This window comes from Brachyistius frenatus, unplaced genomic scaffold (assembly GCF_029030835.1).
Source record: "Brachyistius frenatus isolate BFR_SWC_R1_liver_20210118 unplaced genomic scaffold, ASM2903083v1 Contig_64, whole genome shotgun sequence".
In the NCBI taxonomy this organism is placed as follows: Eukaryota; Metazoa; Chordata; class Actinopteri; family Embiotocidae; genus Brachyistius; species Brachyistius frenatus.
In genome coordinates, this window is record NW_027210663.1 from 1,804,839 (window position 1) to 1,829,795 (window position 24,957).

At 40.0% G+C, this 24,957-nt stretch overlaps 1 protein-coding gene across 1 annotated transcript; it reads left to right on the forward strand.

Annotated features, from left to right (window-relative positions):
* The first annotated feature begins 260 nt into the window (after positions 1-260).
* On the forward strand, positions 261-24,871 carry slc15a4 (solute carrier family 15 member 4). Its single transcript, XM_069706741.1, is given in 10 exon segments — positions 261-410; positions 617-852; positions 855-1,240; positions 3,355-3,647; positions 4,327-4,468; positions 4,850-4,930; positions 7,383-7,563; positions 11,125-11,283; positions 15,312-15,470; positions 23,425-24,871. Coding segments are annotated over 9 exon segments (1,740 nt in total). The 5' UTR covers positions 261-410; positions 617-665; the 3' UTR covers positions 23,577-24,871.
* Positions 24,872-24,957: the final 86 nt, after the last annotated feature.

The following is a 24,957-nucleotide window of genomic DNA, read 5'->3' on the forward strand; positions in this document are numbered from 1 at the left end:
CAGAACCAGCAGTAACAACACACACATATATATATATATACATACATATATAAAAAGAAACCGCACCACCACTTCCTTCTCCCGATGTTACACCGTCTGCGTAAAAGGAACAAACTTCCAACTCATACGGATGGACCGTTGCTATGCTCTTTTCACTGGCACGTCACGTGCGTGTCACTTATAGATCGTCACCTAAGCAACGCAAGAGTGACAGTTCGTCGGCTGGGCTGTGTGTCACGCGGTAGTACTGTGACTGTTTTTTTTTTTTGTTTTTTTTTTGTGTTGACTTCCAGTTCTCTGGTGATAAAGTACCGATTTTAGACGAGACAGTGTCAACCTTTGAGCAGTTAGTATAATCCAGGTTAATGGAGTTTACTGAAGGCTACTGGGACTCGTGTCAGTAATTAAAGGTAATGTAAAACCAAACTATTACCAAGCTACCGGCGTGCTAAAGCTATCTTGCTTAAAAAGCACGTGACAATACATTTGTTGTGAGGTTTGGCACAGCTGGCTGTTTTAATCTGTGTTAACAGTGGTGACAGCGTTTGATTTACTTTTTTTTTTTAATTATTATTATTTAATTTATTTTTTAACCCCATCTGTATTTTACCTGCAGGTTTGGACTGAATCAGGAAGAAAACCTAATTCCATTAAGTTGGTTGAGAATGGCGAACAACAGGGATACCAACGAGAGCTCCCCTCTTTTGGAGTCAGGTTCTGCTCGACCTCCACCACCGTCAGTCTTTCAGGGGAGAAGACTGGCCTGTGCAGCCATTCTGCTGGCTGAATCATTGGAGAGGATTGCGTTTTACGGCATCACATCCAATCTGGTTCTTTTCCTCAATGGTAGTCCTTTTACTGGGAGGGCACTCAGGCGAGTCAGGCACCTCTGATGTTCATGGGGATCACGTACCTGATTTCACCGTTTGGAGGCTGGCTGGCAGACGCCTACTTTGGAAAATTCGTGACCATCGCTTCAAGTTTGATCCTGTATTTTATCGGCTTGCTATTTTTCCCCTTCATCTCAAGTGAAGACACCAGGAATCACTTATGTGGAGAAGAGGCAGCGTTTCCTGTACAACCTGCTGAGTGTCTAAGCACAAACAGTACCCCTCCGAGTAACGTAACCTGCCCCATTCGCGCCTCATATTGTGCCCCAGTAATCTACAGTGGACTTTTTATAATTGCATTAGGTGTGGGCACTGTGAAGTCCAACATCACTCCATTTGGAGCAGATCAGGTAGAGTATACATTTTTTTTTTTTTTTTTTTTTTTACTTTCAGATCTCAAGGTCTGTATTAAATCAGATGACACTGAGTTAATGTCGGCTGGAAGATTTGTTTTCTGACAGGCCTGTATAAAATTGAGAATGCAGTGAGACTTCATGGAGGATCAGACATGTGATGGGATTTCTGCTGCACCATGACATTTCACTGAGATATTCATGCTCTTGATCATCACGGCCGCTTTTAAGTATTTCCGTTAAAAAAAAGTATACATTTTGAAACATAATTTAAAATCTATTACATATCTCCCTCACACAAATTCATTCATATTTTGGTGGTAATAAGAAGTGAAACACACATCTTTCAGTTTGCTGTCAAAATAATGTCAATTTATCCAAAAGACTCTTTACAAGGAGCAGTCATAGAAATGGATAAGTTAATCAATGGAGTCATTGTTTCTCAAAATAATCTAATCAGGAGTGGGTAAAACCGTTCAAAGGGGACTTGCAGCGTTAACATGATTAGTACTTGATCCCACTACACATATTATACGATTTTTACATTTCTGTCAATGTTTCTTTTCCAAGTTTAAACATGCGTTAAAGTAATACCAAGGAAAAACAAAGAAATAAAGAATACATTAGCTAGTTTTTTTTGCCTGTGTCAGTCAGCGTTGAGGCAAGTCAATATAACTCAATTATACTTACATAAACATCATGTTACTTCAGTGTGTGAAGTTTTACAGAAATCTTAAATTTACCATATAAAGGCACTATTTTCCCACAAATGATCTTCCAGCTGAGTCCTAAATCTGTGGGAACTGTGAACACTTGAGAGGTACTGAAAATTTTCTGTTTCATATGGCCTGAATCCTGTCTTAAGAAGTAACGGCACCCTCGTGCAGCATAGAAATTGCCATAGTTCATGTGAATTTGCATCATAAAATCAATTATCCTGGGACTTTACACTGGACCAAAGGAGAGGCATCTGTGTAGGCAGCTGGTGGTGGGTAAATCTTAAAGTCAGGGTGTGAAGTTAAAGCAGGAATCAGAAGGGAGGAAACTGTAGAGTCACTTCAGATGTTGTATCTGTCTGCCTACACTCAGTATAATATATGCTGATCACATTGTGTATTTGATCAAAGGTCAACACTTCAACAAGATAGTGTACTAAATGTTTGTCTTATACTGGAACGACTAAAATCTGGAGGGAGTACCACCACTCACTCACTGATCTTGTGTCAAAACTAAATGTAGAAGGATCTAAAGCAAATGTGCTCGGAGTGTTTCATTTTAAAACATATTTGAATATAGTTGTTGGTAACATTGAAATGAAGTGATTAATTGTGGGAGTGACACTGTACCACTGCAGTGAGGAAGGCCAGAAAGATTTATGCCGAGTGTCGTGACAGTATCTTCTCAGTAGTTAATTGTATCTGTACCAGTGCGTCTTTTGTGCTCATATATAAAAGACATATCCACTTCATCATGCACTGATAAAATCTTTTGTTCCACAAGAATAACTGCATGTGGAGTGGGTCAGTACCATTGCTAGAATAATGTTATTTCCTTTCAGTGATGGTTAACTGGATTTATTTTAGCATTGCTAAACTAATATTGGACACCATTGTTGCGGATTCTTTGAGAAGGCTCAAAGCCACACCGAGCAGAGAAAGAATAATTCAGAAATTGCTGTTAATACGACCAAAGATATTCCATGCAATGATAGCATAAAATACTACAGTATTTTTTTTTAACATTTTACTATTTGAATCAAATGTGACACAACATCCCACTCAGTTTCAATTTGGGATTATTGTTCCCCTTTGTTCGTCTTAGTTTTCTGTCACGTGTTCTCAAGTGTTTTATTTATTTTTTCAAGCTGATCTATGTAATGTATTTTGTATTTATTTTGGTCTCTCTGGAGTCCTGTTTTTACTGATGACCAAACTTCTTGTAAAGCTGAAAAAAGCTGCTAGTTGACATCCAAACTGGTACGACAAACAACTATTATATAGTTCAGAGTATGAGTCATTTTGTATGACTTTGATTTGTCTTTACATTCTCCCTGTGTGAACATCTGTATGTGTGACATGACTGTTGTCATCATGTGCTCTGTGTGATCACAGGTCAAAGACCGAGGACCAGAGGCCACGCGCAGATTCTTCAACTGGTTCTACTGGTGCATCAATTTAGGAGCCATCCTGTCTCTGGGTGGCGTGGCCTACATCCAGCAAAACATCAGCTTTGCGCTCGGCTACATCATTCCCACTGTGTGCCTCGGAGTCTCCTTCCTGGTCTTTCTCCTGGGACGCACTGTTTTCATCACCAAGCCCGCTGACGGCAGCGCCTTCACAGATTTGTTCAAGATCCTGGGCTACGCCTGCTGTTCACAGAAACCAAAGGAGCCTAACTTGCTCCGGTGAGAACGGCATGACACCCCTGAGTGTCATTTTAGTGCATTTTATGCAGTGATGAGACCAAGATGATATAAAACAGCATTTCAAGGGAATAAAAGGGGTAAAAATTCCTTCAATGAGCATTCATCAGTCTGAATGGGAACCTCCTTCCAGCAGTGTAGTAAGTGTTTTCGTTCATGGCAGAGTTCAGTGGGATGGTGACTCTGATCCAGTGGAATAACACAGCCAGGTGTTGTTGATAGACCTTTATCTTAAAGCTTGCTTTCATCCCCATGTAAAAAAAAAAAAATTGTTTCTCCCCTGGTCCAGGCGTTAATCTTCCTCCCCTGTGGTGAAAAGTTATTCTGAAGTGCTGATACTTGACTTTGAACCAAAGCAGCACAATCGGCTCAGAAACTTGACATTGAATATTTTAAATTGGACAATCCCGCAGCCTTTCAAGAATTCTTTATTAAGGTATTTCCTCCAGAGATGGGGATTATAGGCTTTAGAAAAAAGTTTGCTTCCTATCTCTAGAAGTGCTGTTGTTTAAGGGTAAAATGTTCACAAAAAAAGGCTGATTAAGTCTTCAACAGTTCAGACTAATTCTAGCTTATTCTCTATTTATTTACTTTTTCATTTTATGTTATTAATTCCACTGTAGTTTTAAAGTTATTTCCTTTTGTTTTTGTTCCCATAAAGCAAGAACCCAGGACTACTAGACAGTGCCAAAGTGACCTACGGTGGAAAATTTCCAGAAGAAAAAGTAGAGGAAGTGAAAGCCCTGGTGAAAATCCTTCCGGTTTTCTTTGCCCTTATACCTTACTGGACAGTGTACTTTCAGGTAAGATCCACCCACTTTAAATTAGATAAAAAATTATGACATATATTTTACGATATATATAGTAATTCAATATGCCAATACAAGCTTTTCTGGATGCACACACGCACACACGCACACACACACACACACACACACACACACACACACACACACACACACACACACACACACACACACACACACACACACACACACACACACACACACACACACACACACACACACACACACACACACACACACACACACACACACACATATGAGGGGAGATTATTTTCCGGTTTTAAATTAGAGAAGAATGGCTTTGTACTAGACACCCTGGTGATCATAAAGTGCAGAATTACTTCATGCTGAGACTCTAATCTCCTTATTGTGTTGCAGATGCAGACAACGTACATCCTGCAGAGCTTCCATCTGAGGATTCCAGATGCAGCCTCGAACAGCACTGCTGACTCTCATCAGGTAAACATGCTGACCTTGCTTTTTGTTTAATTAAAAAAATAGCCTCAGTGTGGTCTGACATTGTGATTTGGTACTGTAACTATACTCTATGATTATTTCCCCATACGTTTTTTTTTTTTTAACTACATTTGTCACTGTTGAAACTAAAGGAGTCAGTAGGTCAGTGACTCACAATGGTAGGCAACAGCTGGAGGCAGCAGCGGAGGCTGGTAATGCCTTTGGGATTAAGTCAGAATTTCACAGACTAATACCGCGCAGATTAGCAACCTTGCAGTTATTATATCTCTCCACAGCAGCGCCTCCACCTGATTCGTTCTGGTGAGTGTTGCTCCTGTACCTGTGTATCACTGACAGATTGTATATTGAGTTCTGGGGGGCTTTGATGACTGAAAGTCCCTCAGCTGTTCCACATGGTACTGGACTCCCCAAAAATGAAAGGTTCAAAAACTATGAAAGTGAATAGACTCGAAAGTGCAGTTTTATATTGTAATGTGCCTGTTGGTATTTTTGAACAGGCCTGCTTGGGATAACAGTACTGACTTCATGAAAAGGTGAAGTGAAACACTTGCCTGTAAACCACACAGTTTAACTTAGTGCTATACAAATACCACATATATATTCCTATATTTCACAATAATATGCACTGAGACTTGTGACTCTGACACTCTCAGACAGAGTTTTGTTTACTCATCTTCCATCATTTTTTCTAACCTTGTTTTAGAACCATACTCACATTTTATTTATTTTTTTCACGTACAATTTATCTGGTATCAAAAACGGAACTAAGCCTCTTCTGCTACCAGCCTCGACACTTCTCAACATCAAAAGGGAAGTGAGATTAGATGCCTCTGTGATTTGCTTCCTCACCTCACCCAACACATTTCAATAGCTAAACTGAACAAACACTGTTTCTTCAAGGAAACAGAACCCATACTAATGATAATAATAAGTGGAAATGGGTGGCAAGAGTGAATGTGTTAGGCTTTTTTTTATGGCCAGATTAAATCTGTTAATTTACAATACATGTTTGACGATTTACATGTTTAAATTACATTTTGTAAGGAATCTGTTCTTCAAGTTATGAGTTTGTGTCTGAACCGGTGGTGGTTCGGACTGATCAGCGTCCTATTTAAGAACCTATACTGGCAGCTACGAGAGTGGTTTAGGTGTGACAACAGAGAGATGCAACTCTTTGTTCAAAAACAACAGTAATCTGATTGGTTGAAGTTAGCTCATGATAGACAGATGGTTCATCTAATCACCTGCCAAGTATTTTTTGAAAGTGCATGCCCTTTTCCAAACTGTTTCCAAGGACGAATAAAGTACTCAGATGGTTCTGTGTAACAAACCATCTGGCGTGTCGGGTACTGACGAAACTATACAATATTTAACAAGAAAGCAAAGAACAGGTACACAAAAAGTAACAAAAAAGCAAAGATGATTCAGTTTGAATATAAATATCCAAACAATTTACCTTGCAGAAATATTTATATTTTGAAATATATATTTATATATGATAATTGTTAATCATCTTGTGAAGCCGTGATATGGAGCCCACTGCACTGTATTGTATGCATATACTTATGCATACAATATACGTATGCATGTATGCAGTTCATTTAGGGAAGTGACTTGGGTCTGCTGGGACATCTCTGTCATTAATGCCAGGCTTTTCTTGACCAAGAAGTGTCACTTGGGACTACCTATCATTTTGAATATGATAATGCACAAACAAGAGAGGAAAACACTCTCAAAGGACCTGTGTATAGATTGCCAGCAGTTACTCCCCAGAAATGGAAATTCAATTTGAGAATAAATGATGCTATCAGAAGTGTTAAACCAGGGACACATCAGGAGCTGATAGCTCTTGGAATTTGAATTGCTAAAAAAAACAGCTCCAGCAGTGTGCACTGTTTCATTGTTCACTCACTGAGATATTGCCTCAACCTGAAGATGCTTTGTATGCTTAGAATGGATTTTCTATCTGATTGATTTGTCATCCAGTCTGTTTGCACACTGTGATTCCTTTCAAAGATGATAATAGATTCAGATTTGAGTTGAAAAACTTTTATTATAGGATATATTGTAATAAATTTGTCTCGTGCCAATTTTAATAAATAACCATGTTAAAAAAAAAACAATAATGCCATCAGTAATACTGCTGTTGGTATTAGTATGAATAATTCTACTATTTATTCAGTAATAATACATTTATTTAACTGTGTGCTTTCTTTGCTGTGAATTGAATGCATATTTTTTTCATCACATTATGTTTGCTTTTGACCACTTGGTGGTGCCAAAGTAGTATCAAGACTGAAGTAAACACACATGCACAATCTTGAACACAAACACTTGGTGAACTGTGTTGGGCTGCACTGACATCCTCTGTAGTTTTCATGCTTTGTTGCTTTTTGTACACTTTTATCTCATGTCTCTCCTCTGGATCCACCAGATGACATTCCACTTCCCGGCTGCCTGGCTCACCATGTTTGATGCAGTGCTCATCCTTATGCTGATTCCCCTGAAAGACAAAGTGGTAGACCCCATCCTGAAGCGGCGTGGCCTGCTGCCGTCCTCTCTAAAGAGGATTGCAGTGGGGATGTTCTTTGTTATGTGGTCGGCCGTGGCAGCGGGTGAGTGCACCAACAGACATGCTCTCTCTGCATTGTCACTTAGCTAGGCCAGACAAACACTAAGGAAACAACAAAGTTAGCTCCTATTTGCTGTGGTAAATGCCACATGCAGTCAGAACAATGAGGAATGCAGCTGCAGAGCCACATCTGTGTCATTTATTATTTTAATTTTCAGCATTGTTTTTGAGAACTTATGAAACATCAGTCTTCTTTCACCAGTTGTGATACAACTGTGGCATACTATATGGGGAATGCTGTTGCTGAGGCAACTTTTGATCTGCTCTGAGGATGATTTACAGGTATTTGGCAAATCCTTTTGTTAACTAATGATTGCCTTTGGTTTTTGTGGGACTCAGCAGATGGTCTGTCACAGATATCAAAACATCACTTTCGAGCTGGCAAAGGAAAAGCAGCCCGGAGTTTGGTCCTTTTTTTTCTCCACTCCCACCCGGTAGATCACAGGAGGAGCTGTGGTATCTAACAGTGTAGTCCTGTGTGACTGCACCCACATGCAGCAACGCTCCCCAGTCCTTTTCACTCGGAGTGTGTCCGTTATTGTGAAAACAGCCTTTCTAGCCAGGCCCTGTCAGCGGCTGCTGCCGCCGCACTGATACATCCAGGCTAAAATGTTCTAAGAGATTCAAGCCTTAAGGCAGGAAGAAAGCAAATCAGCAACCCTCCTGAGAATCAATGTACATTACATTTTCATCAACCACTGCTTTTTCTTCTTTTTTTTGCAGGTGCACTTTACATCCTCCACATAGAATATGAACACAGCCTATCATTATTAGTGACCTTTAGATATTGCCTGGTGGGCTTTTTCCAATTGATTGTTAAACATGCAATTCATCAAAACTGACAGCGGTTGTGAGAGAATATTTTTTCACACAAAATAAAAGAAAGATAAAGTAGGGATTGGCAAACACACAGGTCAATATCGTTAATATATAATATAATATAATATAATATGATTTGCTGTCTCATTAGTTAATTTAACCCCCAAAGAGATCAGGGGATCCTAATTCATTCTTTCCTATTATTTCACATTATTTTTTAGTTCAGATTGAAAAGGTCCAATTTGAGCATACAAATTAGCTATTGTTTACCTGTTGCAAGAAAAAAAAAAAAAAAAAAAACAGTTTTGTATGCTGCATTATCAATTCACAACGAGACTACTGGAGTTCACCAGGTGAAATCTCATTAGATCACACTTATTATATTTTTCACTTAATATTCACAACCCGGTAACTCTCTTAATCCTCACTTGCATAATAATAAAGTATTCATTCTTGCCTGTTTATAGTCATCTGAGTGTGTAAAAGGCCACAGTACATATAAAACACAGACCAGTACGTATAAAACACAGCAGTTAAATATGGTTCATTATCTAAAAAGAAGCCATACATTTTTCCACCTATGGTAAAAGCCTGCTGGATGACATGAACAGTGTTTTAATCTGCTCAAATCCAAATTCACAAACAACTAATGGCTGATTCATGCAGCTTTATACACTGTTCATGTTGAGTTTATAGACTGAAGGGATGCTCTGCTGATTTGAAGGTAATAATTTCCATTTAAATATGTGTGTGGCGTTTTTTATGGGTGAGAGAGGGGAAAGGGTGCCGGACCAAACTCTCATCTCTTCCGCACCCCATCCAAATAGAGTGAGGCATAAAGACCACAAAGTGTGTTGGGGGGGACAGCCTTCAGATGTTATAGTTTGAGGGTTATTAAAGTCTGACTTAGCCCATCAGAAGCATCCTTTTCAATCAGTGTGATGTGGTCCATTAACTAAATCTAATGTGTCTACTTTCTGGTAAAATGTAATATTTTCTTTTCAAGGGACACGGGCTTTCCTACAATGAGAAGTGCTCTAACATGTTCATTGCAAGGCATTCAGGTGTTTACTTTTCCATTTGGCTTCTTGAAAGAAGATGCAATCCTTGCATTTGAATTCAGGCCTAAATAAATTCTGAATATTGTAGAAAGCAATTTTGAGTTCTGGGAGTGGAGAGAAAGGGTTTACGATGGTGCAGTGGTGTGAGCATTGGTCACAGAACAGTAGGTGAATACACAACTAGTGTGCAACACAGTTCTGAACTGGATTATTTTAGGAAATAAATCAGATGACTGGATCCAATCTGTCCAGTTATATGTTTTTTAAAACGAGTTATTGAGACACTGCTGCAGCTTATTGTGATAACTATTCATGCAAAAATAATGTGCTGAGCATTGGCGCTGTTTATCCCCAGCATTGCCCTGCTTCACATTCATGTGACTCGGTAACAGTAAGTCCTGTGAGCTGCCTTACATTATTATTAACTGTATCCATTGTTGGCTTTATGTGAGCCCTCAGTGCTTATCGGCATCTGTCCACAAGCTGAAATCATGATGTTCAGAGACTGACAGATGGATAGTTGTGAATGTCCAAGCGTGGCATCTCGTGCCCACAGAAAAGCCAGTTGAACCCATTACATTGTCAGCCTGCCCACGGCATTGGTCACACTGCTGCTGCTCAGCGTTAGAATCACTTTCATCACCTTGTGCATGAAATGTGCAGGAATTTGTCATGTTTGGGTGCAAGCAATATTTCACAGGGTTTCATCGTACGTGCTGACGCACGTGGTGTGAGGACAGCGGGACCTTCCGTTCAGTGCAAAGAGACGGCTGAAGACATGCTGTCAAGCAGACAGTGGGCTGTTTGTGATCATTTGTGTACAGCAGTCACAGACTTCTGCCACACACTGAGACCAGCTCTGAAAATCTGTGCAGATACTGGTTTCAAAGCGATTCTTTTTTCCCCCCCCACAAGTTTTATCACATTCTCTTAAGTTTCTGTACTAATCCGGTTTGGTTGAAGCTCAGTGGCTTTTAGGTGTCCAAAAGCCAAAGTTGCCAGGAATCACACTGGGTTGTCTGATCTGTGATATTTAGTTAGAGAGAAAAATAAAAAAGCAGGGATGTGTGTTTATAGAGTGAGATTCGCTTTGGACTGCCCAGTAGCCACGCCGCATGAGATGGACGACTGGTATTATAGGATATCCGGATTACAAGGCTACAACTCTACTCAAATACAGCATTAAGTGTAGTTATGATAGGAAGCTGTCTCTAGGAGTTATCTGGAAATAGCCGTTGGTTACATGATAATGGCTATCGAATAAAGCTTTTAGGAGGCAGCAGCAGCTGATGACAACTGCTTGGTTCTTATTATTGAACTGTCTACACTGTCCCATTACTAACTGCCAGAATAGAGAAGCGTGCAGATGGGATCTTAATGAAGTGGTGGGGCAGCCTTAAACTAGCTAAATCCTTAATGGACTGTCACTGAGTCCTCGGCTGTTTGTTGATGTCACAAACTTCAGAGTGTTTCTTTACCCTTCCCGAAATATACAAGCCATAAGATTTATCCAATGCCCTGCTTGAATTATATATTTGAGTTCATGTGTTGTACAATTATAACTATATATATGTATATGTGTAGTTTATTTAGGATATCATGTCTTTCTCTAACCTTCAGCTCAATGTGTTCATGTGAACTGTTTTCTGTGTCCAACCCGTCAGGTATTTTGGAGACCAAACGTCTGGAGATTGTCAAATCAAATGGTACCATTGACCAGGTGCTGGGCAACGTTATCTACTACGCAGCAGATTTACCCATATGGTGGCAAGTGCCTCAGTACGTGCTGATAGGAATCAGCGAAATCTTTGCCAGCATTGCAGGTACAGCTGTTTGACATATTGTGTGAAATGTTCCTCTCCGTGTTCTCATTTAATACTGTGGTCAGGGAAACATTATGATTTAGACTAATAGTGAAATACAGTATCTTGCAGTGATGAGCCTGGTGCTTTGCCTTCCCACTGAACCACTCTGAATATATTGTGGGCTAAAACCCCGTAGTGCCCATTGTTGTAAGCAGAATGCGATGAAGATGAATGCGTAAACCCTTTTTGAACACTTTGTTTGATTCATTGCCAGACTGCACCAGCTTAATGTGTTTGTGGGTTGTAGTCCAGAGCAAATAGCCCAAGACGTCAATTGATAATTGATCATCCTGATTTTCTCACTCGACTGTTCAGTAAAGGGACGTTTTATGAATAAGGTGACGATGAAGTAACCTTTTTACATTTGAATGATGAACGCTTTGCATTAGCGGCAACCAGTTACCGGCCTCTTTCTCTGCTACTGATACAATAGTTAGTAAGATGGATAGATACACAGACATGTACATTACACTGTCCTGTATATCCCTGAGGCTCTAGTCACTGTCGCAACACAATTAACATCATGATATCAACTTTTCACCTCAATGTTCAGTCAGCTGCTACGCTGACATGTACCACAATGAACTTAAATACGTACTAGCAAATGATATAAATGTATGACCTCCGCTTCACACTAGACACCACACACTCAGTAGAGATATTATCAACAAATCGTACTGACACACACTATATTGCAAGTCAAACTTGTAATTATCCAATTAGCATGCTTCCCCAGCAGACATGCTGTTAATAAGGTCATATTACACAGAAAATGATTGTATGTTTATTGTCAGTCCAGCATTTTGAAGAAGCTGACAGTTACATTCAGACTAAACATCTTTATAAGAACTCAGTGTGTCAACTCCCACTTTTATTCTGTCGACTGTTAATGACAGCAGGAAGAAAGGAGCAGCCTGTGATTCACTGTAAAGCCAACAAAATATTTCACATGAAATTGGACATCAATTATAGTTTAACTGTATGGAATTCTGAGCAATATGGATAAAGTCTATCACAGTTATAGCTCGGCTGAAACTGAATTTTTGGGGCAGATGCTGATACCAATTTTATGGAATACAAGTACTTTGATATTGATATACCGCCCGTTATTCCTTATATGTATACAGTACATACGATATATATAAACACACTTTCTTCGCAATGATCCCTCAGTCCCTGAGGTTATCAAACCCTTGTTTTGGAGGCATGATATTTTACAGTGTTTTCTTTCCACTGACATCAGTCCTGCACTGGGAATTTAATAATCATAAATCACTATAAAAAAAAAACTAAAAAAAACCCAATGTCTAATTTACCACAAGCATCTTTTTCTGCATTATGTTCAGTCAAGAATAGTTTTCATTTCGGGGGACATTCGTAACATATGCGGCGTTACTAATAGATGTGATATTTGTAAAATTGTCCAGCTGGTATGTTGAGCAGACTCTAATCACAGTATATTTTCAGTCATGAATCCAAAGTGTCTTTTTGTTGCTGGTCAGAGGATTCATTCCAGTAAATTTCATTCAAATTAGGCTCATAATCCTTGTCAAGAACTTTAACAGTGTTTATGTTCTGCAGAAAAATAGATATCCAGTTCCTTTTCGAAAAATGGTTAAAAAAAAAAAAAAAAGCAGGTCAGAACAGTTCAGGTTGGAAATGACAGCTGCAAAAAAAAAAAATGTCGATACTTTTTGGGCATAAACTGAAAACGGCTCAGTAAGTTGGCTCTCATTTCTTCTGAGCCCTGGTCTAAAGACAAAATGTAATTTCATAAGCAGCCATGAGAAGAGTATGTTGTCCCAGTAAAACAATAATGTGACAGTGAGGAGTCGCTCTAATTCTATATTAAACTGTGGTCGCACAAACTGAGACATAAATGGAAACAACAGCAACAATATTGGTCTTTATTAAAAGAGGAGTTTATGTCTGTCAGAACTTCAGAACCGTGCAGTGTGGCAGCATTTCTACCCAACAATACACCTGCACTAGACAGCAGAAATCTGCCTTTTGTTTATCTGTTTGGAGCCTATATATCCGTTTATATCTGTCTTTGTTTATTTCTATTCCTCTACAGTCATGACCTCAGTCCTCAATTATTTTAGTGATTCAAGTTAATAAAGGCCTCCAGCCATGATTGAGTCATTTGACCTATTACTACGGGTCATGTTGTTGTAGGGTCTTCCATATAGTACTTTATTTCTGGATCAACAGTGAAGATTGAACCTTGAATATTGAAATACTTTTTTTCTCATCCCTTCATCATCAGCGTTTTGTGGGAATGAACATTTATCATCTTTAAGTTTAAAATGTGCAGACATTGAAATTTGCTTAATGAGCTTGGGTATTATATAGCCCTTGAACAGATATCCATAAGGCTCCTAAAAAGCAGAGGAATTTACACAAATCCAACAAGGTCCATATGACAAAGTCCAATCCAGACTTAACTAAGCTATAGGGATCCTTAAAATAAACGTACTCTCCTCTCTCCCGCCATACAATCCCACTGGGCTTACTTTGAGGAAAACTGGATGACAGAATTGTGACATATGTCTGGTAAAGAAGAACTATCCCCCTTAGTCGCTCTCTATTTCAATATGCCTGTTTTAAAACCTTCTGTGCCATCGAACTTCCTCGCTGCCATCCTCAGTTTAGTAGGACAATGGTTAATACTTTCCACACACACACACCACACAAGTTAGTCTGCTTTCAGGCAATACGTATCAGAAAAAACATTTGCAAAATGACCCCCTGCATTATTTTTTAATGATGTATTTCACTACTGAAAAAGTTAAAGGCTAATGTTATTTTTTTAAGACAAAAAATTGACCTCTTTTCTAAAAGAAAAAAAACAAAACAATATATATATATTCATTGCATTTATACGATTTCTCTCCTTTTGGCCGAGAATGGTCAGGCTGTTGTTTTGCATGTGGTGAAAGTCATTGGCATTACTTTGTTTGGATCTCAAGTTGTTGTCACACACATACAGCTGTATTGAGCATAATGACAACGCTGGTCTGTGCTGTTCCCTCGGCAGTGCAGAGCTGTACCTCAGAACTCCCAACAACCTTTGAAATCCCCCGTGATATGCAGGGCTATTGACCAGTGCTCGGTGCTATCCGAACGTCTGCTCAGGATAGAAACAAATGTATTCCTGTGAACCTCTGGAAAGGTCATTCATGTTGTAGTAGGAGTAATAACCTTGCACCCATCTCCTTCCTTTTTTTTTTTTTTTTTTTTTTTAATGAAGTTTTAATTTTTTACACAACTAGCACAGGTATCTGTCAGGAAACATTCACTTGTGCAACATCCCCCTTAAAGGAAGGTGTTGAAAGGCAAATGTATTTAACCACAGCTCCCTAATCTCTCCTGACAGATGTAGCTATAGGGCCTCATCTGAAAAATCACATGTTTGAGGTGCCATGAAATTATCAATGTCAGCTTGCAGGAAGACTGATCTCTGGGAAAGAAAACAAAATCTGTCTCTCTTTTGCCTACACTCATCTGTCTTTCTCTTAGGTTTCTTACCAATTTTCTTAATCCTTCTCTTTCATGGCACAGTAAATGCTAAGTGATGTGTTTTCCACAAATAACCGTTTTGAGCCCAGTACCAAGCCGAACAGGTACCAGAGCCACCACTGCCGAGGAGGCCTTTTGTTTTCAAATGCAGTATATTTAAAAGGGAGCAGTCACTTTCAACAAAAACCATTATGTTACATAATGAATGGATAAGGATTGATGATATACCCCAGAACATAGTGTTACCTTGTTGCTCAACTATCACCTTCATGAACTCCACAACACGTGTTCAGGCAAAGTGTCTCTCTACATAGCATTATATCACAGGGTACAATACACTGCCGCTCGCTATCGAGCTTTCTCTATTGTTTGCTTCAGGTCGTATAAACTATTTCCTCTATTTATATCTTAAATATTCCACAACAGTAAAACAAATATATGTCTGTGTACGCTCTTTGCTACAGGTCTGGAGTTTGCCTATTCTGCTGCCCCTAAGTCCATGCAGAGCGCCATCATGGGGCTCTTCTTCTTCTTCTCGGGGATCGGCTCCTTTGTGGGCTCCGGTTTGTTGGCTATTGTCTCCATCAAGGAGATCGGCTGGATGTCATCCCACAAAGACTTCGGTAAGAGATTTTACACTCATAATTTGGGACGTTTAAGGCACACACCGCCACCAAGTGGTGCAGAACTTCACAAACGAAAGCAGCCGTAACTGTAACTGATATTTAAAGCTACAATCTGGAATCGCTCCGATTCGTTCTCTTTGGCGGTACCTCTGGCGATAAGCGCTAATTGTTTTTTGGACTTCACTTCCCAGAGATCCAAACAGCCTCACATGTGTGACGTCAGCCAGTTGGCAATTTACAGACAACAGACTTGAATAGCGAGCATGTTTTGTTAGCTCCGCCCATCCTCTCTGGTAGAACAACCACTGCCCGTGAAGGAAAAATCGTTAATTAGCGATTATTACTTCAGATACAAGGGCTTACTTGTCTATCACAGCTTCTTTCATCCCACCATTTTGGGTTTTATACCTGAAACTTTCCTGTGTTGGTTTTCTCTCACCTCTCTCTTTGGTTAATATTTGGCCGCAGCAGAAATCTGTCAAACGGTAAAAGCTTTAAAAACTCACTGCGCACTACCTCAACAAAGAGACAAAGTTAGCAACTAGACAGTGAGCACAGTGAAACATATAGCAGTGAAGGAGCCAGGTATTTCCAGAGTTAAAAGGACACTGAATATTGGACTCCAAATGACTGACAATGTCGTTATGTGACTGCCGTGTGTAGAAATAGGCAACTGTTAGCTAACGACTTTGACATATTAACTTAAAATGTGATCATTATATCAATGTTGTGTTTGCACTTCTTTCTGCAGTCACAAAAACATTCTATACCACCTCTAGGATAATAATCACATTTTCTTCAATAAGGGGCTTTGAGTAAATATAAATAAAGTGCAATTATTGGATATATATATCAAACATATTACAATATGGGCACTGATGTTGCGCAGAAACAAGCTATTGACCTACATGCTGATATTCTAGTGGGTATGGATGTGATTGGATGATTGATTCATTGCCATTTAACATGCAGATGCAGTCAGGCTCATGGGAGTGGTTTATGAGATGACTTTGTTTTTGCTTCAATTTAAAGAATGATCTCTTTGAAATATCTTTATCACATGATCATTATCCAAATAGGACAATAGTGGTGATTGATTTCCAGTATTTTGTCTACAATTGTTCTGAACTACAGTTTGCCAAGCCTGCTGTTAGATGCCCCATGCAAGAAGAATGTACTATTGACTTTCAGCATTGACTGTATGTATGAACACCCGAGAGAATTGTTGGAATCGATTAAAAAAAATATATAGAAATTAATTTTCCAACATACCCTAAGAATGTTCATAGCTCGAGCTGATTTAAAATCCACTTACAGCTTCTGTAAATTAGTCCCAAGAGGGGGGGGGGGGCACACCCTGTGCAGGTCTCTTGTTTTAAGTGTTTCACATTATGAATAGGGATGTCAGGCTAACGACAAAAGGTTTGTGTAAATCTGTCCAAGTGCTGGAATGAATAGCGTGGTGGTGGCAGCAGATGGATGGGCTCCCTAGCGAGAGGAGGCTCCCAACCCAGATGCACTTTTCCCTGATCATGCGGTAAATAAGCCAGCACTGTAAATTGTTTACTCTCAAACACCTAATAGCTCATTAATACAGTGTGCCGACAGGTAGGGAGGTACTTTTGATGATGTTAGCACTGGAAGATGCTTGGCGTGCTTCATAAATCCATCCCTTGCTCAGGCTTGTGTCACTCGAGGGGAAGTTAAACTAAAGTCGGATTGCCTGTAAGACTCCTTTTGCTTTCCAAAACAAGTCATTTAAAAGAAGGTGTGCTGCAGGAATGGAACAAAACATCCTCCTGGCCACTGATAAAAGACACATGGCATGAAGCTTAGGCATTAGGTACATTTAGGAATCATGCAGTTTGTTTTTCTGGCTGTTTTTCACAGTTTGTTGGATGTTAGGTTCTACCACATTTCATGGCTCTCTAGGTGCCATGGATTCAACTTATTTCCATGGCTGCGGGCAGCATGGTGTGCGGTAAACAGCATCCTGGGTGAGCTGTGCTCAGTTTTACTGAGCTGCACGCGCCTGAAGACAGACAGCAAACATTAATCACAGGCTGGGGGTCCGATTACGTAGCCCCGCTCCTCTTAAGTAAAGCCGTCCCCGGGGCGGTACGTGGAGGACGGCACTGCTGGTTTGGCATCACACTGGTGGATGCTCAGCTCTCCTGTCAAGCTGTCGCTCCATCATCCCGCCTTTCTGTGCATAAACGAATGCTAGTCGGCATAGGTAGGGTCACACAAAGACCCCATCAAGTTTGTCCTTCATTACGTTATTCTAGTATCACGTCAAAGCCTGCAATACACCCATCAGTCCACTAGAGGACACCGTGTCAGTGTTACATTACGCCTCGTCCAGTACACGCATGTATGACCACGGTCAAAGAAGAAGGTAATGTCACGAAGAACTAAGAGGGATAAAGTCCAAGTAGGGAGGAGATCGGGGGTAAAGGGACAGAACAGACTTTCAGCTGGACAACTGGTGTTTGAGTCTGTGACACAGTAAGGACAAGTATGTAAGTACAACCATAACGCAATGTATTTAAATTACATAACGTATGTGATATTACCTATGTAAAATTACTTATTTTTACCCAACCGTGATCTTTTCCTAAACATAACCACGTGGTTTTTGGTGCCCAAACATAAGGTATCTTACTTCTCACTCCTTCGCAAAACGCGACACGGGTACTGTACAATAAAAGACGAGTGTATTACACGCTTTGGTATGTCAGGTTTACTCGTGTGTCTCACACAGATAACCCCCCCCCCAAAAAAAAAACAAACAAAAAAAACAGGTCACTTCTTTAAAGTGCTGTCACTGCTCTTGTTCTTTGGAGTGAATGACGTATGTGGCAGCGGGCTGCAGAGCAGCGGTGAAAATATTTATGGAGTGTTTTGGCCACATCTGTTCTCAAACTTAAACCATAGTGAGCTCATGTTGAAATTATTGATTCCTCAAATCCCACTGCACATTGTTTGCCACTGTGAAAACATATGGTTGAGTAGTCATCCATCACGTTCTTTTATTAGTATTTTTATAAGCCTGGTATACACTACATCATTTCCTGTCAAAGGTAGCATGCATCTGTTTTACTTTTATAAGCCACGTCAATCATAGATGAACCTTTACTCTCTTCACAAAATGTTCCTTTTTGCAGGAGGAGCTTTTTGTCTTTAGAAAATGGCTTTTGAATTAAATGGTCTCCCCTTTTGTGAAAGTATCATTCACTCAAAGTGAATGCTTTTTGTGAACCAGTACAGTCACACTGCAGGAAATGGCCTTTTCTTTGACCAGTCTTCAAGTCCCGACTGATGTTCTATTAGATGTCTGGGAAGTGTTCAGATATTCACAGAGCTGACATTCGGACATCCTGTTGGGTCACACTCAGTGAAATGTCAGGGTTTTAATAGAAGTCTTTCATGTCACATATGGCAAATTTTACAGGAACTCTTTTTCTGTCTGAAAGGCCTGTATGAAAATGTAATTTCTGATCCGTCAGAGGTAAAATAGGGCACATAAAGATGGTTGGCATGTTGTGGCCAGTTAGAAAACTGCACCATCAATCATAAAGTTTTTCAAGGCAGATCTGCAGAAAATAACTATATTTATAGCTGAAACAAACATGCATTGATTCCCTCTCTTGGACTTCATTCTGAGGCAGAGGATGGCATTGAAGTCACTGAAGCATTAAAATGTTGGGTCATTGCACTGAAGGGTCTAGATCAATTGATCCATTTTCAAACATTAAATTGATATTGACCCGTTTCATCTGGACTCGCATAGTCTGCTCAAACCCACTCGCAGGTATATTGTCCTGCAAGTTTATATCACTCAGATATTCGATGGCTAACCCCTTCTGTTGGGGCATTCAGTGTAATCACTACCTTGTAATTTACTAACTGTGAGCTGTCAAACACAACCTCCGGCCACATGTAGAAATCTCAAATTGTGTAACAGCAATACGTCACAACAATCTGATTGTTTTACACTATTCCCTGCCTTTAAAATAACTGATGGACGTTTATGGGCTTCATTAACGATTTTACAATATGTCCTTCTTTGGTCTTTTGCTACCATAATTAGCCTTCCATATTTTGTGAAAGTGCTTGGCAGCTGAGTGGACCCGGGGGAGGGGGGGGGGGGGAAGGGGCGGAGACTGAAAGAAGGAGGTTGAGCCTAATTTAATGTATAATGTAATTAGAGCAAGAACAAAATTGAAACCTTGCACAATTTTACAGCACCGTTTCAGAAATTGTATGTTGCTTTTTGCCGGTCCCCCTTTTTCTTTCCTTGGGTGCTGAGAAGTTTAGAAAACTAGAACAAAGGTTGCGATCCAGTCATCTGTCAGAATAATCTTAAGGCTGCTGCAACATTTTTTTTTTCCTTCAAAGGAGTAAAAATGCCCTAAAATCAGGATTTGTAACAGGCTTGGTGCTGATATTCACTATCTTCCCACGAGCAGAAATTGTTGAATACGTTGCTGCAAATCCTCCACTTATTTTCACGTTGTTCATATTTCCCTTTAAACGGATCATATTTTGCTAAACACTCTGGACATTGCTGGCAAGTATACACATGTCTTCGCCCACATAATTTGCATGCTGAATTACTTGCGTTTTGTGAGCGGCTCCTATAATTAAGACTGCAGCAGCAGAGTCTTGCTTCACTTATCTGTTAAAGCAACATATCGATCGAAAATACAAGCGCCCTCACTGCAAACACACTTCCCTCTTCCTCCCCCGGCCTGCGGTCAAGCATATTGTTTTGTACATAATTAATTATTCAAACGACATTTTGTTTCTTGATCTTATTTCTCACAATTTAAAACCTTTGACCAGATTAAGATGACAACAACATAAATTGAAACTGCGGCGGGGGTCAAAGTGTTTGTCAGCTTTCCCGCTTGCCACTCGCGTCATTAATGCTCTGGCAGAACTTCAGAGTCATCAGCCCGGTCTGTGTTCCTCGATCAAAGGTTTCCTGCTGTAGAGATAGCCCGGTGCACAGAGCATTGACAAAGAATCACTCCTGAGTCATGCCTCCCATCATCGCCGTGTCCCTTTATTCTCCTCAATTTCTAATTATCCTCAAAGACATGCACAGAGCGGAGAGAGTGGGACAAGAATCATTTATATGCACGATACGCGTGGTGACATCATGGAGTGTGATCTGCTCTACCGATCGCTGGTGATCGTGCCACGCCACCGAATCACTTTTGAATCTTCACCGCATCTTGTTCTTTTATTCGTGGCAAAGGATGTCCTGTGAAATCATGTTCAAGAACACGAAGCTGAAGATACTTTGTGACGCAGCTGCCTCTAAGTGAGGTGGCTGTTATACAGGGCTTTGGTTGATATTACACATTCTTGTTTATCGGGTTAATATATTGTTTTATCGTCTGTGTATATTTGTCGAGAATCACCTTACTTTTCTGTATTCTTGACATACCAATATTCTGCCCTCCATGATCTCTGGTTTGATAAATAGAATTTTCCATTCATAGCAAGCAGTGAAGTCTGTCGTCGAAAACTTTGGGATGGCAGTTAATCCATCACTCTGGTCCGGACTAAAATAATTGAACAACCGCTGGATGGACGGCCAAAAACTTGTGTACAGACATTCATGGTTTTCAGGAAAGAAATATTAATGAGTCCTAATTTTTAAATACATTTTTAATTTGGTTTTATTTAGTGGAAAACAGAAGACGTTTAGTTGGTTCTTATCCAATTAATTGCTTGTGTAATCAAGACTGTTTTAGTCAGTGCAAAGGGTTTCAATTTCCCATGAGATAAATTAATAAAATATTTCCTCAGGTTTCAAATGAGATTTATTTTGAAGGGATTTTTGCTGTATTTAGTATCAAATCACAGAGTTCTTTCTATAAAATTATTATGAACGCATTAAATGTTAAATATAGCCGCTAGACATTAGCTCATAGTGGCTGTAAACTACTCGGGCCGTATTTATATGGTGACTATAAACTGTATATAAAAGTGGACGTAGCTTCCAGATTGGAAAAGTTAAGCCAGGGCGTAAGGGCCTTAAAATGCAAAACCGCCAGGGGGTTTGCTCCAAAAAGCCTCGGGCTCCATTGACTCCCATTCAACTTCTCTAATGAAATACAAAGTCAATAATTTTTTTCCACAAGTCATTATGGTCTCATTCACTAAAGTCATTCCTTCTTAATAGTTTTCTGGCGGTCCATCTGAAAATAATCCCATCATAAATGAGATACTAGGCCTCATAAGTGGTATGCTTAGAGGCGTGTCTGATGATTGACAGGCCTGTGCCGCAGTCAGGTTTCCACTAGCGGTGGACGGATGAAGTTATCTTTAGAGATGTATACGCCATCTCCCGCATATATGTTGCTAGCTCGGAGGTTGTTCATGATTCCCATAACGACGAGGATTTCGAACACAGTAAGGAGGAGTAGAAAGTTGACTGAAATAGTCGGCCAACGGCAGGTTTGTTAAAATACATCTGACCCGCATCGCATTGAACACGTTCCAAAGTGACTCTGTAAAATAGTCGGAAAGTGAAATAATTGAAAACTCTTTCAGCATAAGTGCCATCTTGACCCAAGGGTGTGTTAACTTTAAACTGGCAGGTGTAATTAGACTGTACTCGAGTACACAGAACTTATACATGTCTAATTAAAATCAAGCCCGCTTCTCGTTCTCTGGCTCTTTATTCAGTGTGACAGATCCACATGGAGGAGCTAATGGGAGCTTTCAGAGGACGACACAAGATTGATCCAGGGCTTCACATTTACAGATAATGAAAGATGGAAGATATAGGTATCTCTGTCCACTGGTAAAACTGTGCTGTACATGGAGACTGTTTCATGAACCAAAAGCTATACTTTTAAATATGCAGTTGTATATTCCCTTTGTATAATGACCCTTTCAACAAGCAATCAACCTAAAATGCCTCCTTGTCCAGCAGAGTAGTAACGAGCATCATCTCATGCCGTCGGCTCCAAAGTCAATTGGTCTGCCTCACATGGTCAAGAGGACAAAAGCTGCTCTAACGCCAAACCAATTCTCTCCATACTTGAACAGTAAAGACAATTGTATTGTCGTCAGCTTTGCCCTTCATGTAAACCCCGAGCAACACGAAAACAGGATTTGTTTTGCGCTTTTCCTCTTGAGCTTTGCCGCTGAATGACGACGACAACTTCAGTCAACAGTGCAGCAAATGTTACGATTTTAAAGGCTCCTGGCCAAATTCTCCAAACCCATAAGGAAAAAAAACAGACCGGGGATGTCAACAAATAATGTCTGTTTGTCCTCCTCTGCCAACAAGTCATATTTCAGTCCTACAAATCACAGCGGAGGCATCAGTTAATTTTGTTCCTCCTCTTTATCACATCCTGGTCCCGTGAGGAAACAAACTGTTCTTTGATAGTGATGAAAGACTCCCTAGCTCGAATCACAGCTGAGAGTTTGTACTGCTGTTATTCTCTGATATTTCAGTTCCAGATCATCAATACCGCCTTCCCGTATCAACGCTGAAGTGCAGGGTCAATCGTCTTCACTTTCGGGAGGTTTCACTGTGGTGAAATGAGAAGTAACAAGCTCTGCCGCCCCCCGCTGAGTTCTAATTCCTGACAGAATCATGTTTCCCTGCCATGCTCACTTCAAGCTCGACTTTTATGTCGAGTAAATACAGAGCAGCCTATCACAGTTGTGAGCTTGTGGCCATTTACCTTTGTTATTTCTTTTAATGTGGAGTAGCACTTTGTGATAAAAGAACCCCCCTGCTGTCCCCTTCTGAATATGTTGCGAGTGACACTTTTGTTCTCCAAATTTCCATATTTGTCATTTGCCGTTCCCCTGCCAGTTTCCAAGTGTTATCCAAATGCCAGTTTTATTGTTTGGTGTCTCAGCGAAAGCCTGACATATTTTTTTTTAAATCACACCCTCATTGTCTCTCTTGTAGGTAATATCAACGACTGCTCTCTGCACTACTACTTCTTCCTCCTGGCGGGGATCCAGGGCGTCACCTTGCTGGTCTTCCTCATCGTCTCCGTCAAGTATGACAAGCAGAAGGGCAGAGCAGGAAGTCCTCGACAGAGAACCATCTCCTCTTGACCCCAGCAGGCGTCCCAGGAGCCCCTTTACCACAACCAAACCTGCCTTTTCCTGTCACATCACTCAGTGCCCAAAGACCCCCTCCAATAGGTACTGATTTAATCGTCCTACGGCAGTTTGAGTTGCCTATTTTATAAAAGGTCTCGTATGATTCGGTCATGACTTTGAACTTATTTATGTTTGAGTTTTGGATGTCGTATTCTTTATGCTTTCTTATGACAATAATGGTTTTACATCACTGGATGACTGCACACGTGCCACTGAAAGTGTAGAGATGAATGCAGGAGCTGCGTTTGAATAGTCTCCACTGTACTCCTTTACTGTTGTGTGTTTACTCCTGTTGCCTTTCTTCGATTATTTGCACTTAAGTTGAGGAGTGGTGCCATAAAGTGTGATATTTTCTAATTATGAAGAATGCTCAGTTGTTTTTATAGGTTTACGTTCTCTATTCTAACAAAGACTTATTTTTTTGACTTTTCTGCTAATCATTTTATTGTATGAGACATCAGTATTTATAATTTGAATAATTTCTAGATCATCCATGACCTGAAATTGGGGTGTTTGTGCATTAAGTGTACTTGAATGTTAGCATTATTTCAATTACCCCCATTGGGCTTCTAGATAGCTTCAAACACTCATTCAGTAACAAAGTAGTGATGTAATTGGTAAAGTTTTAATACACAAGGACATTTGACCTTATTGCAGATGACTCGAGAGCCGTGTTAGTAGGAAGCAAACAAAATGGCCAATGATTTATGATTTCTGGTCTCTGGTTCGATTCCCCTCATCACAGGATGTCATACTGCAGTTTGTCTCATCCTGCTGGTGTTTCAGATATACCCACAAGGAGCCTTAGGTTTAATCACCAAAACTATGTGGTCCGGAAAAGATCAGGGTTTGGGTTTAAGTATGTAATTTTAAGTAACAAATGTTAGATGCATCATGCAAGTAATGTGTTATGTTACTTCAAAGAGATCCATGTTTACTTTTGCTTTCTCTCGAACTCAAACACCGGCCTCCCTGGCAAAGGTCCTGGGTATATTCTATCCAACCACCCTCAACCTCCTCGCTATGCGGACTAACCATGATGTCATCCAACCATGACGTCATCCATTTGTTTGTGAAGTGTTGTTCTGAAACCTCGAATTTTTGAGCCATAAGTGACCACATTTGGACGAGCTGGGGAGGAACAATCAGCAAATTTGACTCGATCTAAGTGGGAACCCGAGGACACTATGATAGACAGACAGACCGTTCGTTAGTTAGTTAGTTAGTTAGTTAGTTAGTTAGTTAGTTAGTTAGTTAGTTAGTTAAGTTAGTTAGTTAGTTAGTTAGTTAGTTAGTTAGTTAGTTAGTTAGTTAGTTAGTTAGTTTATTAATC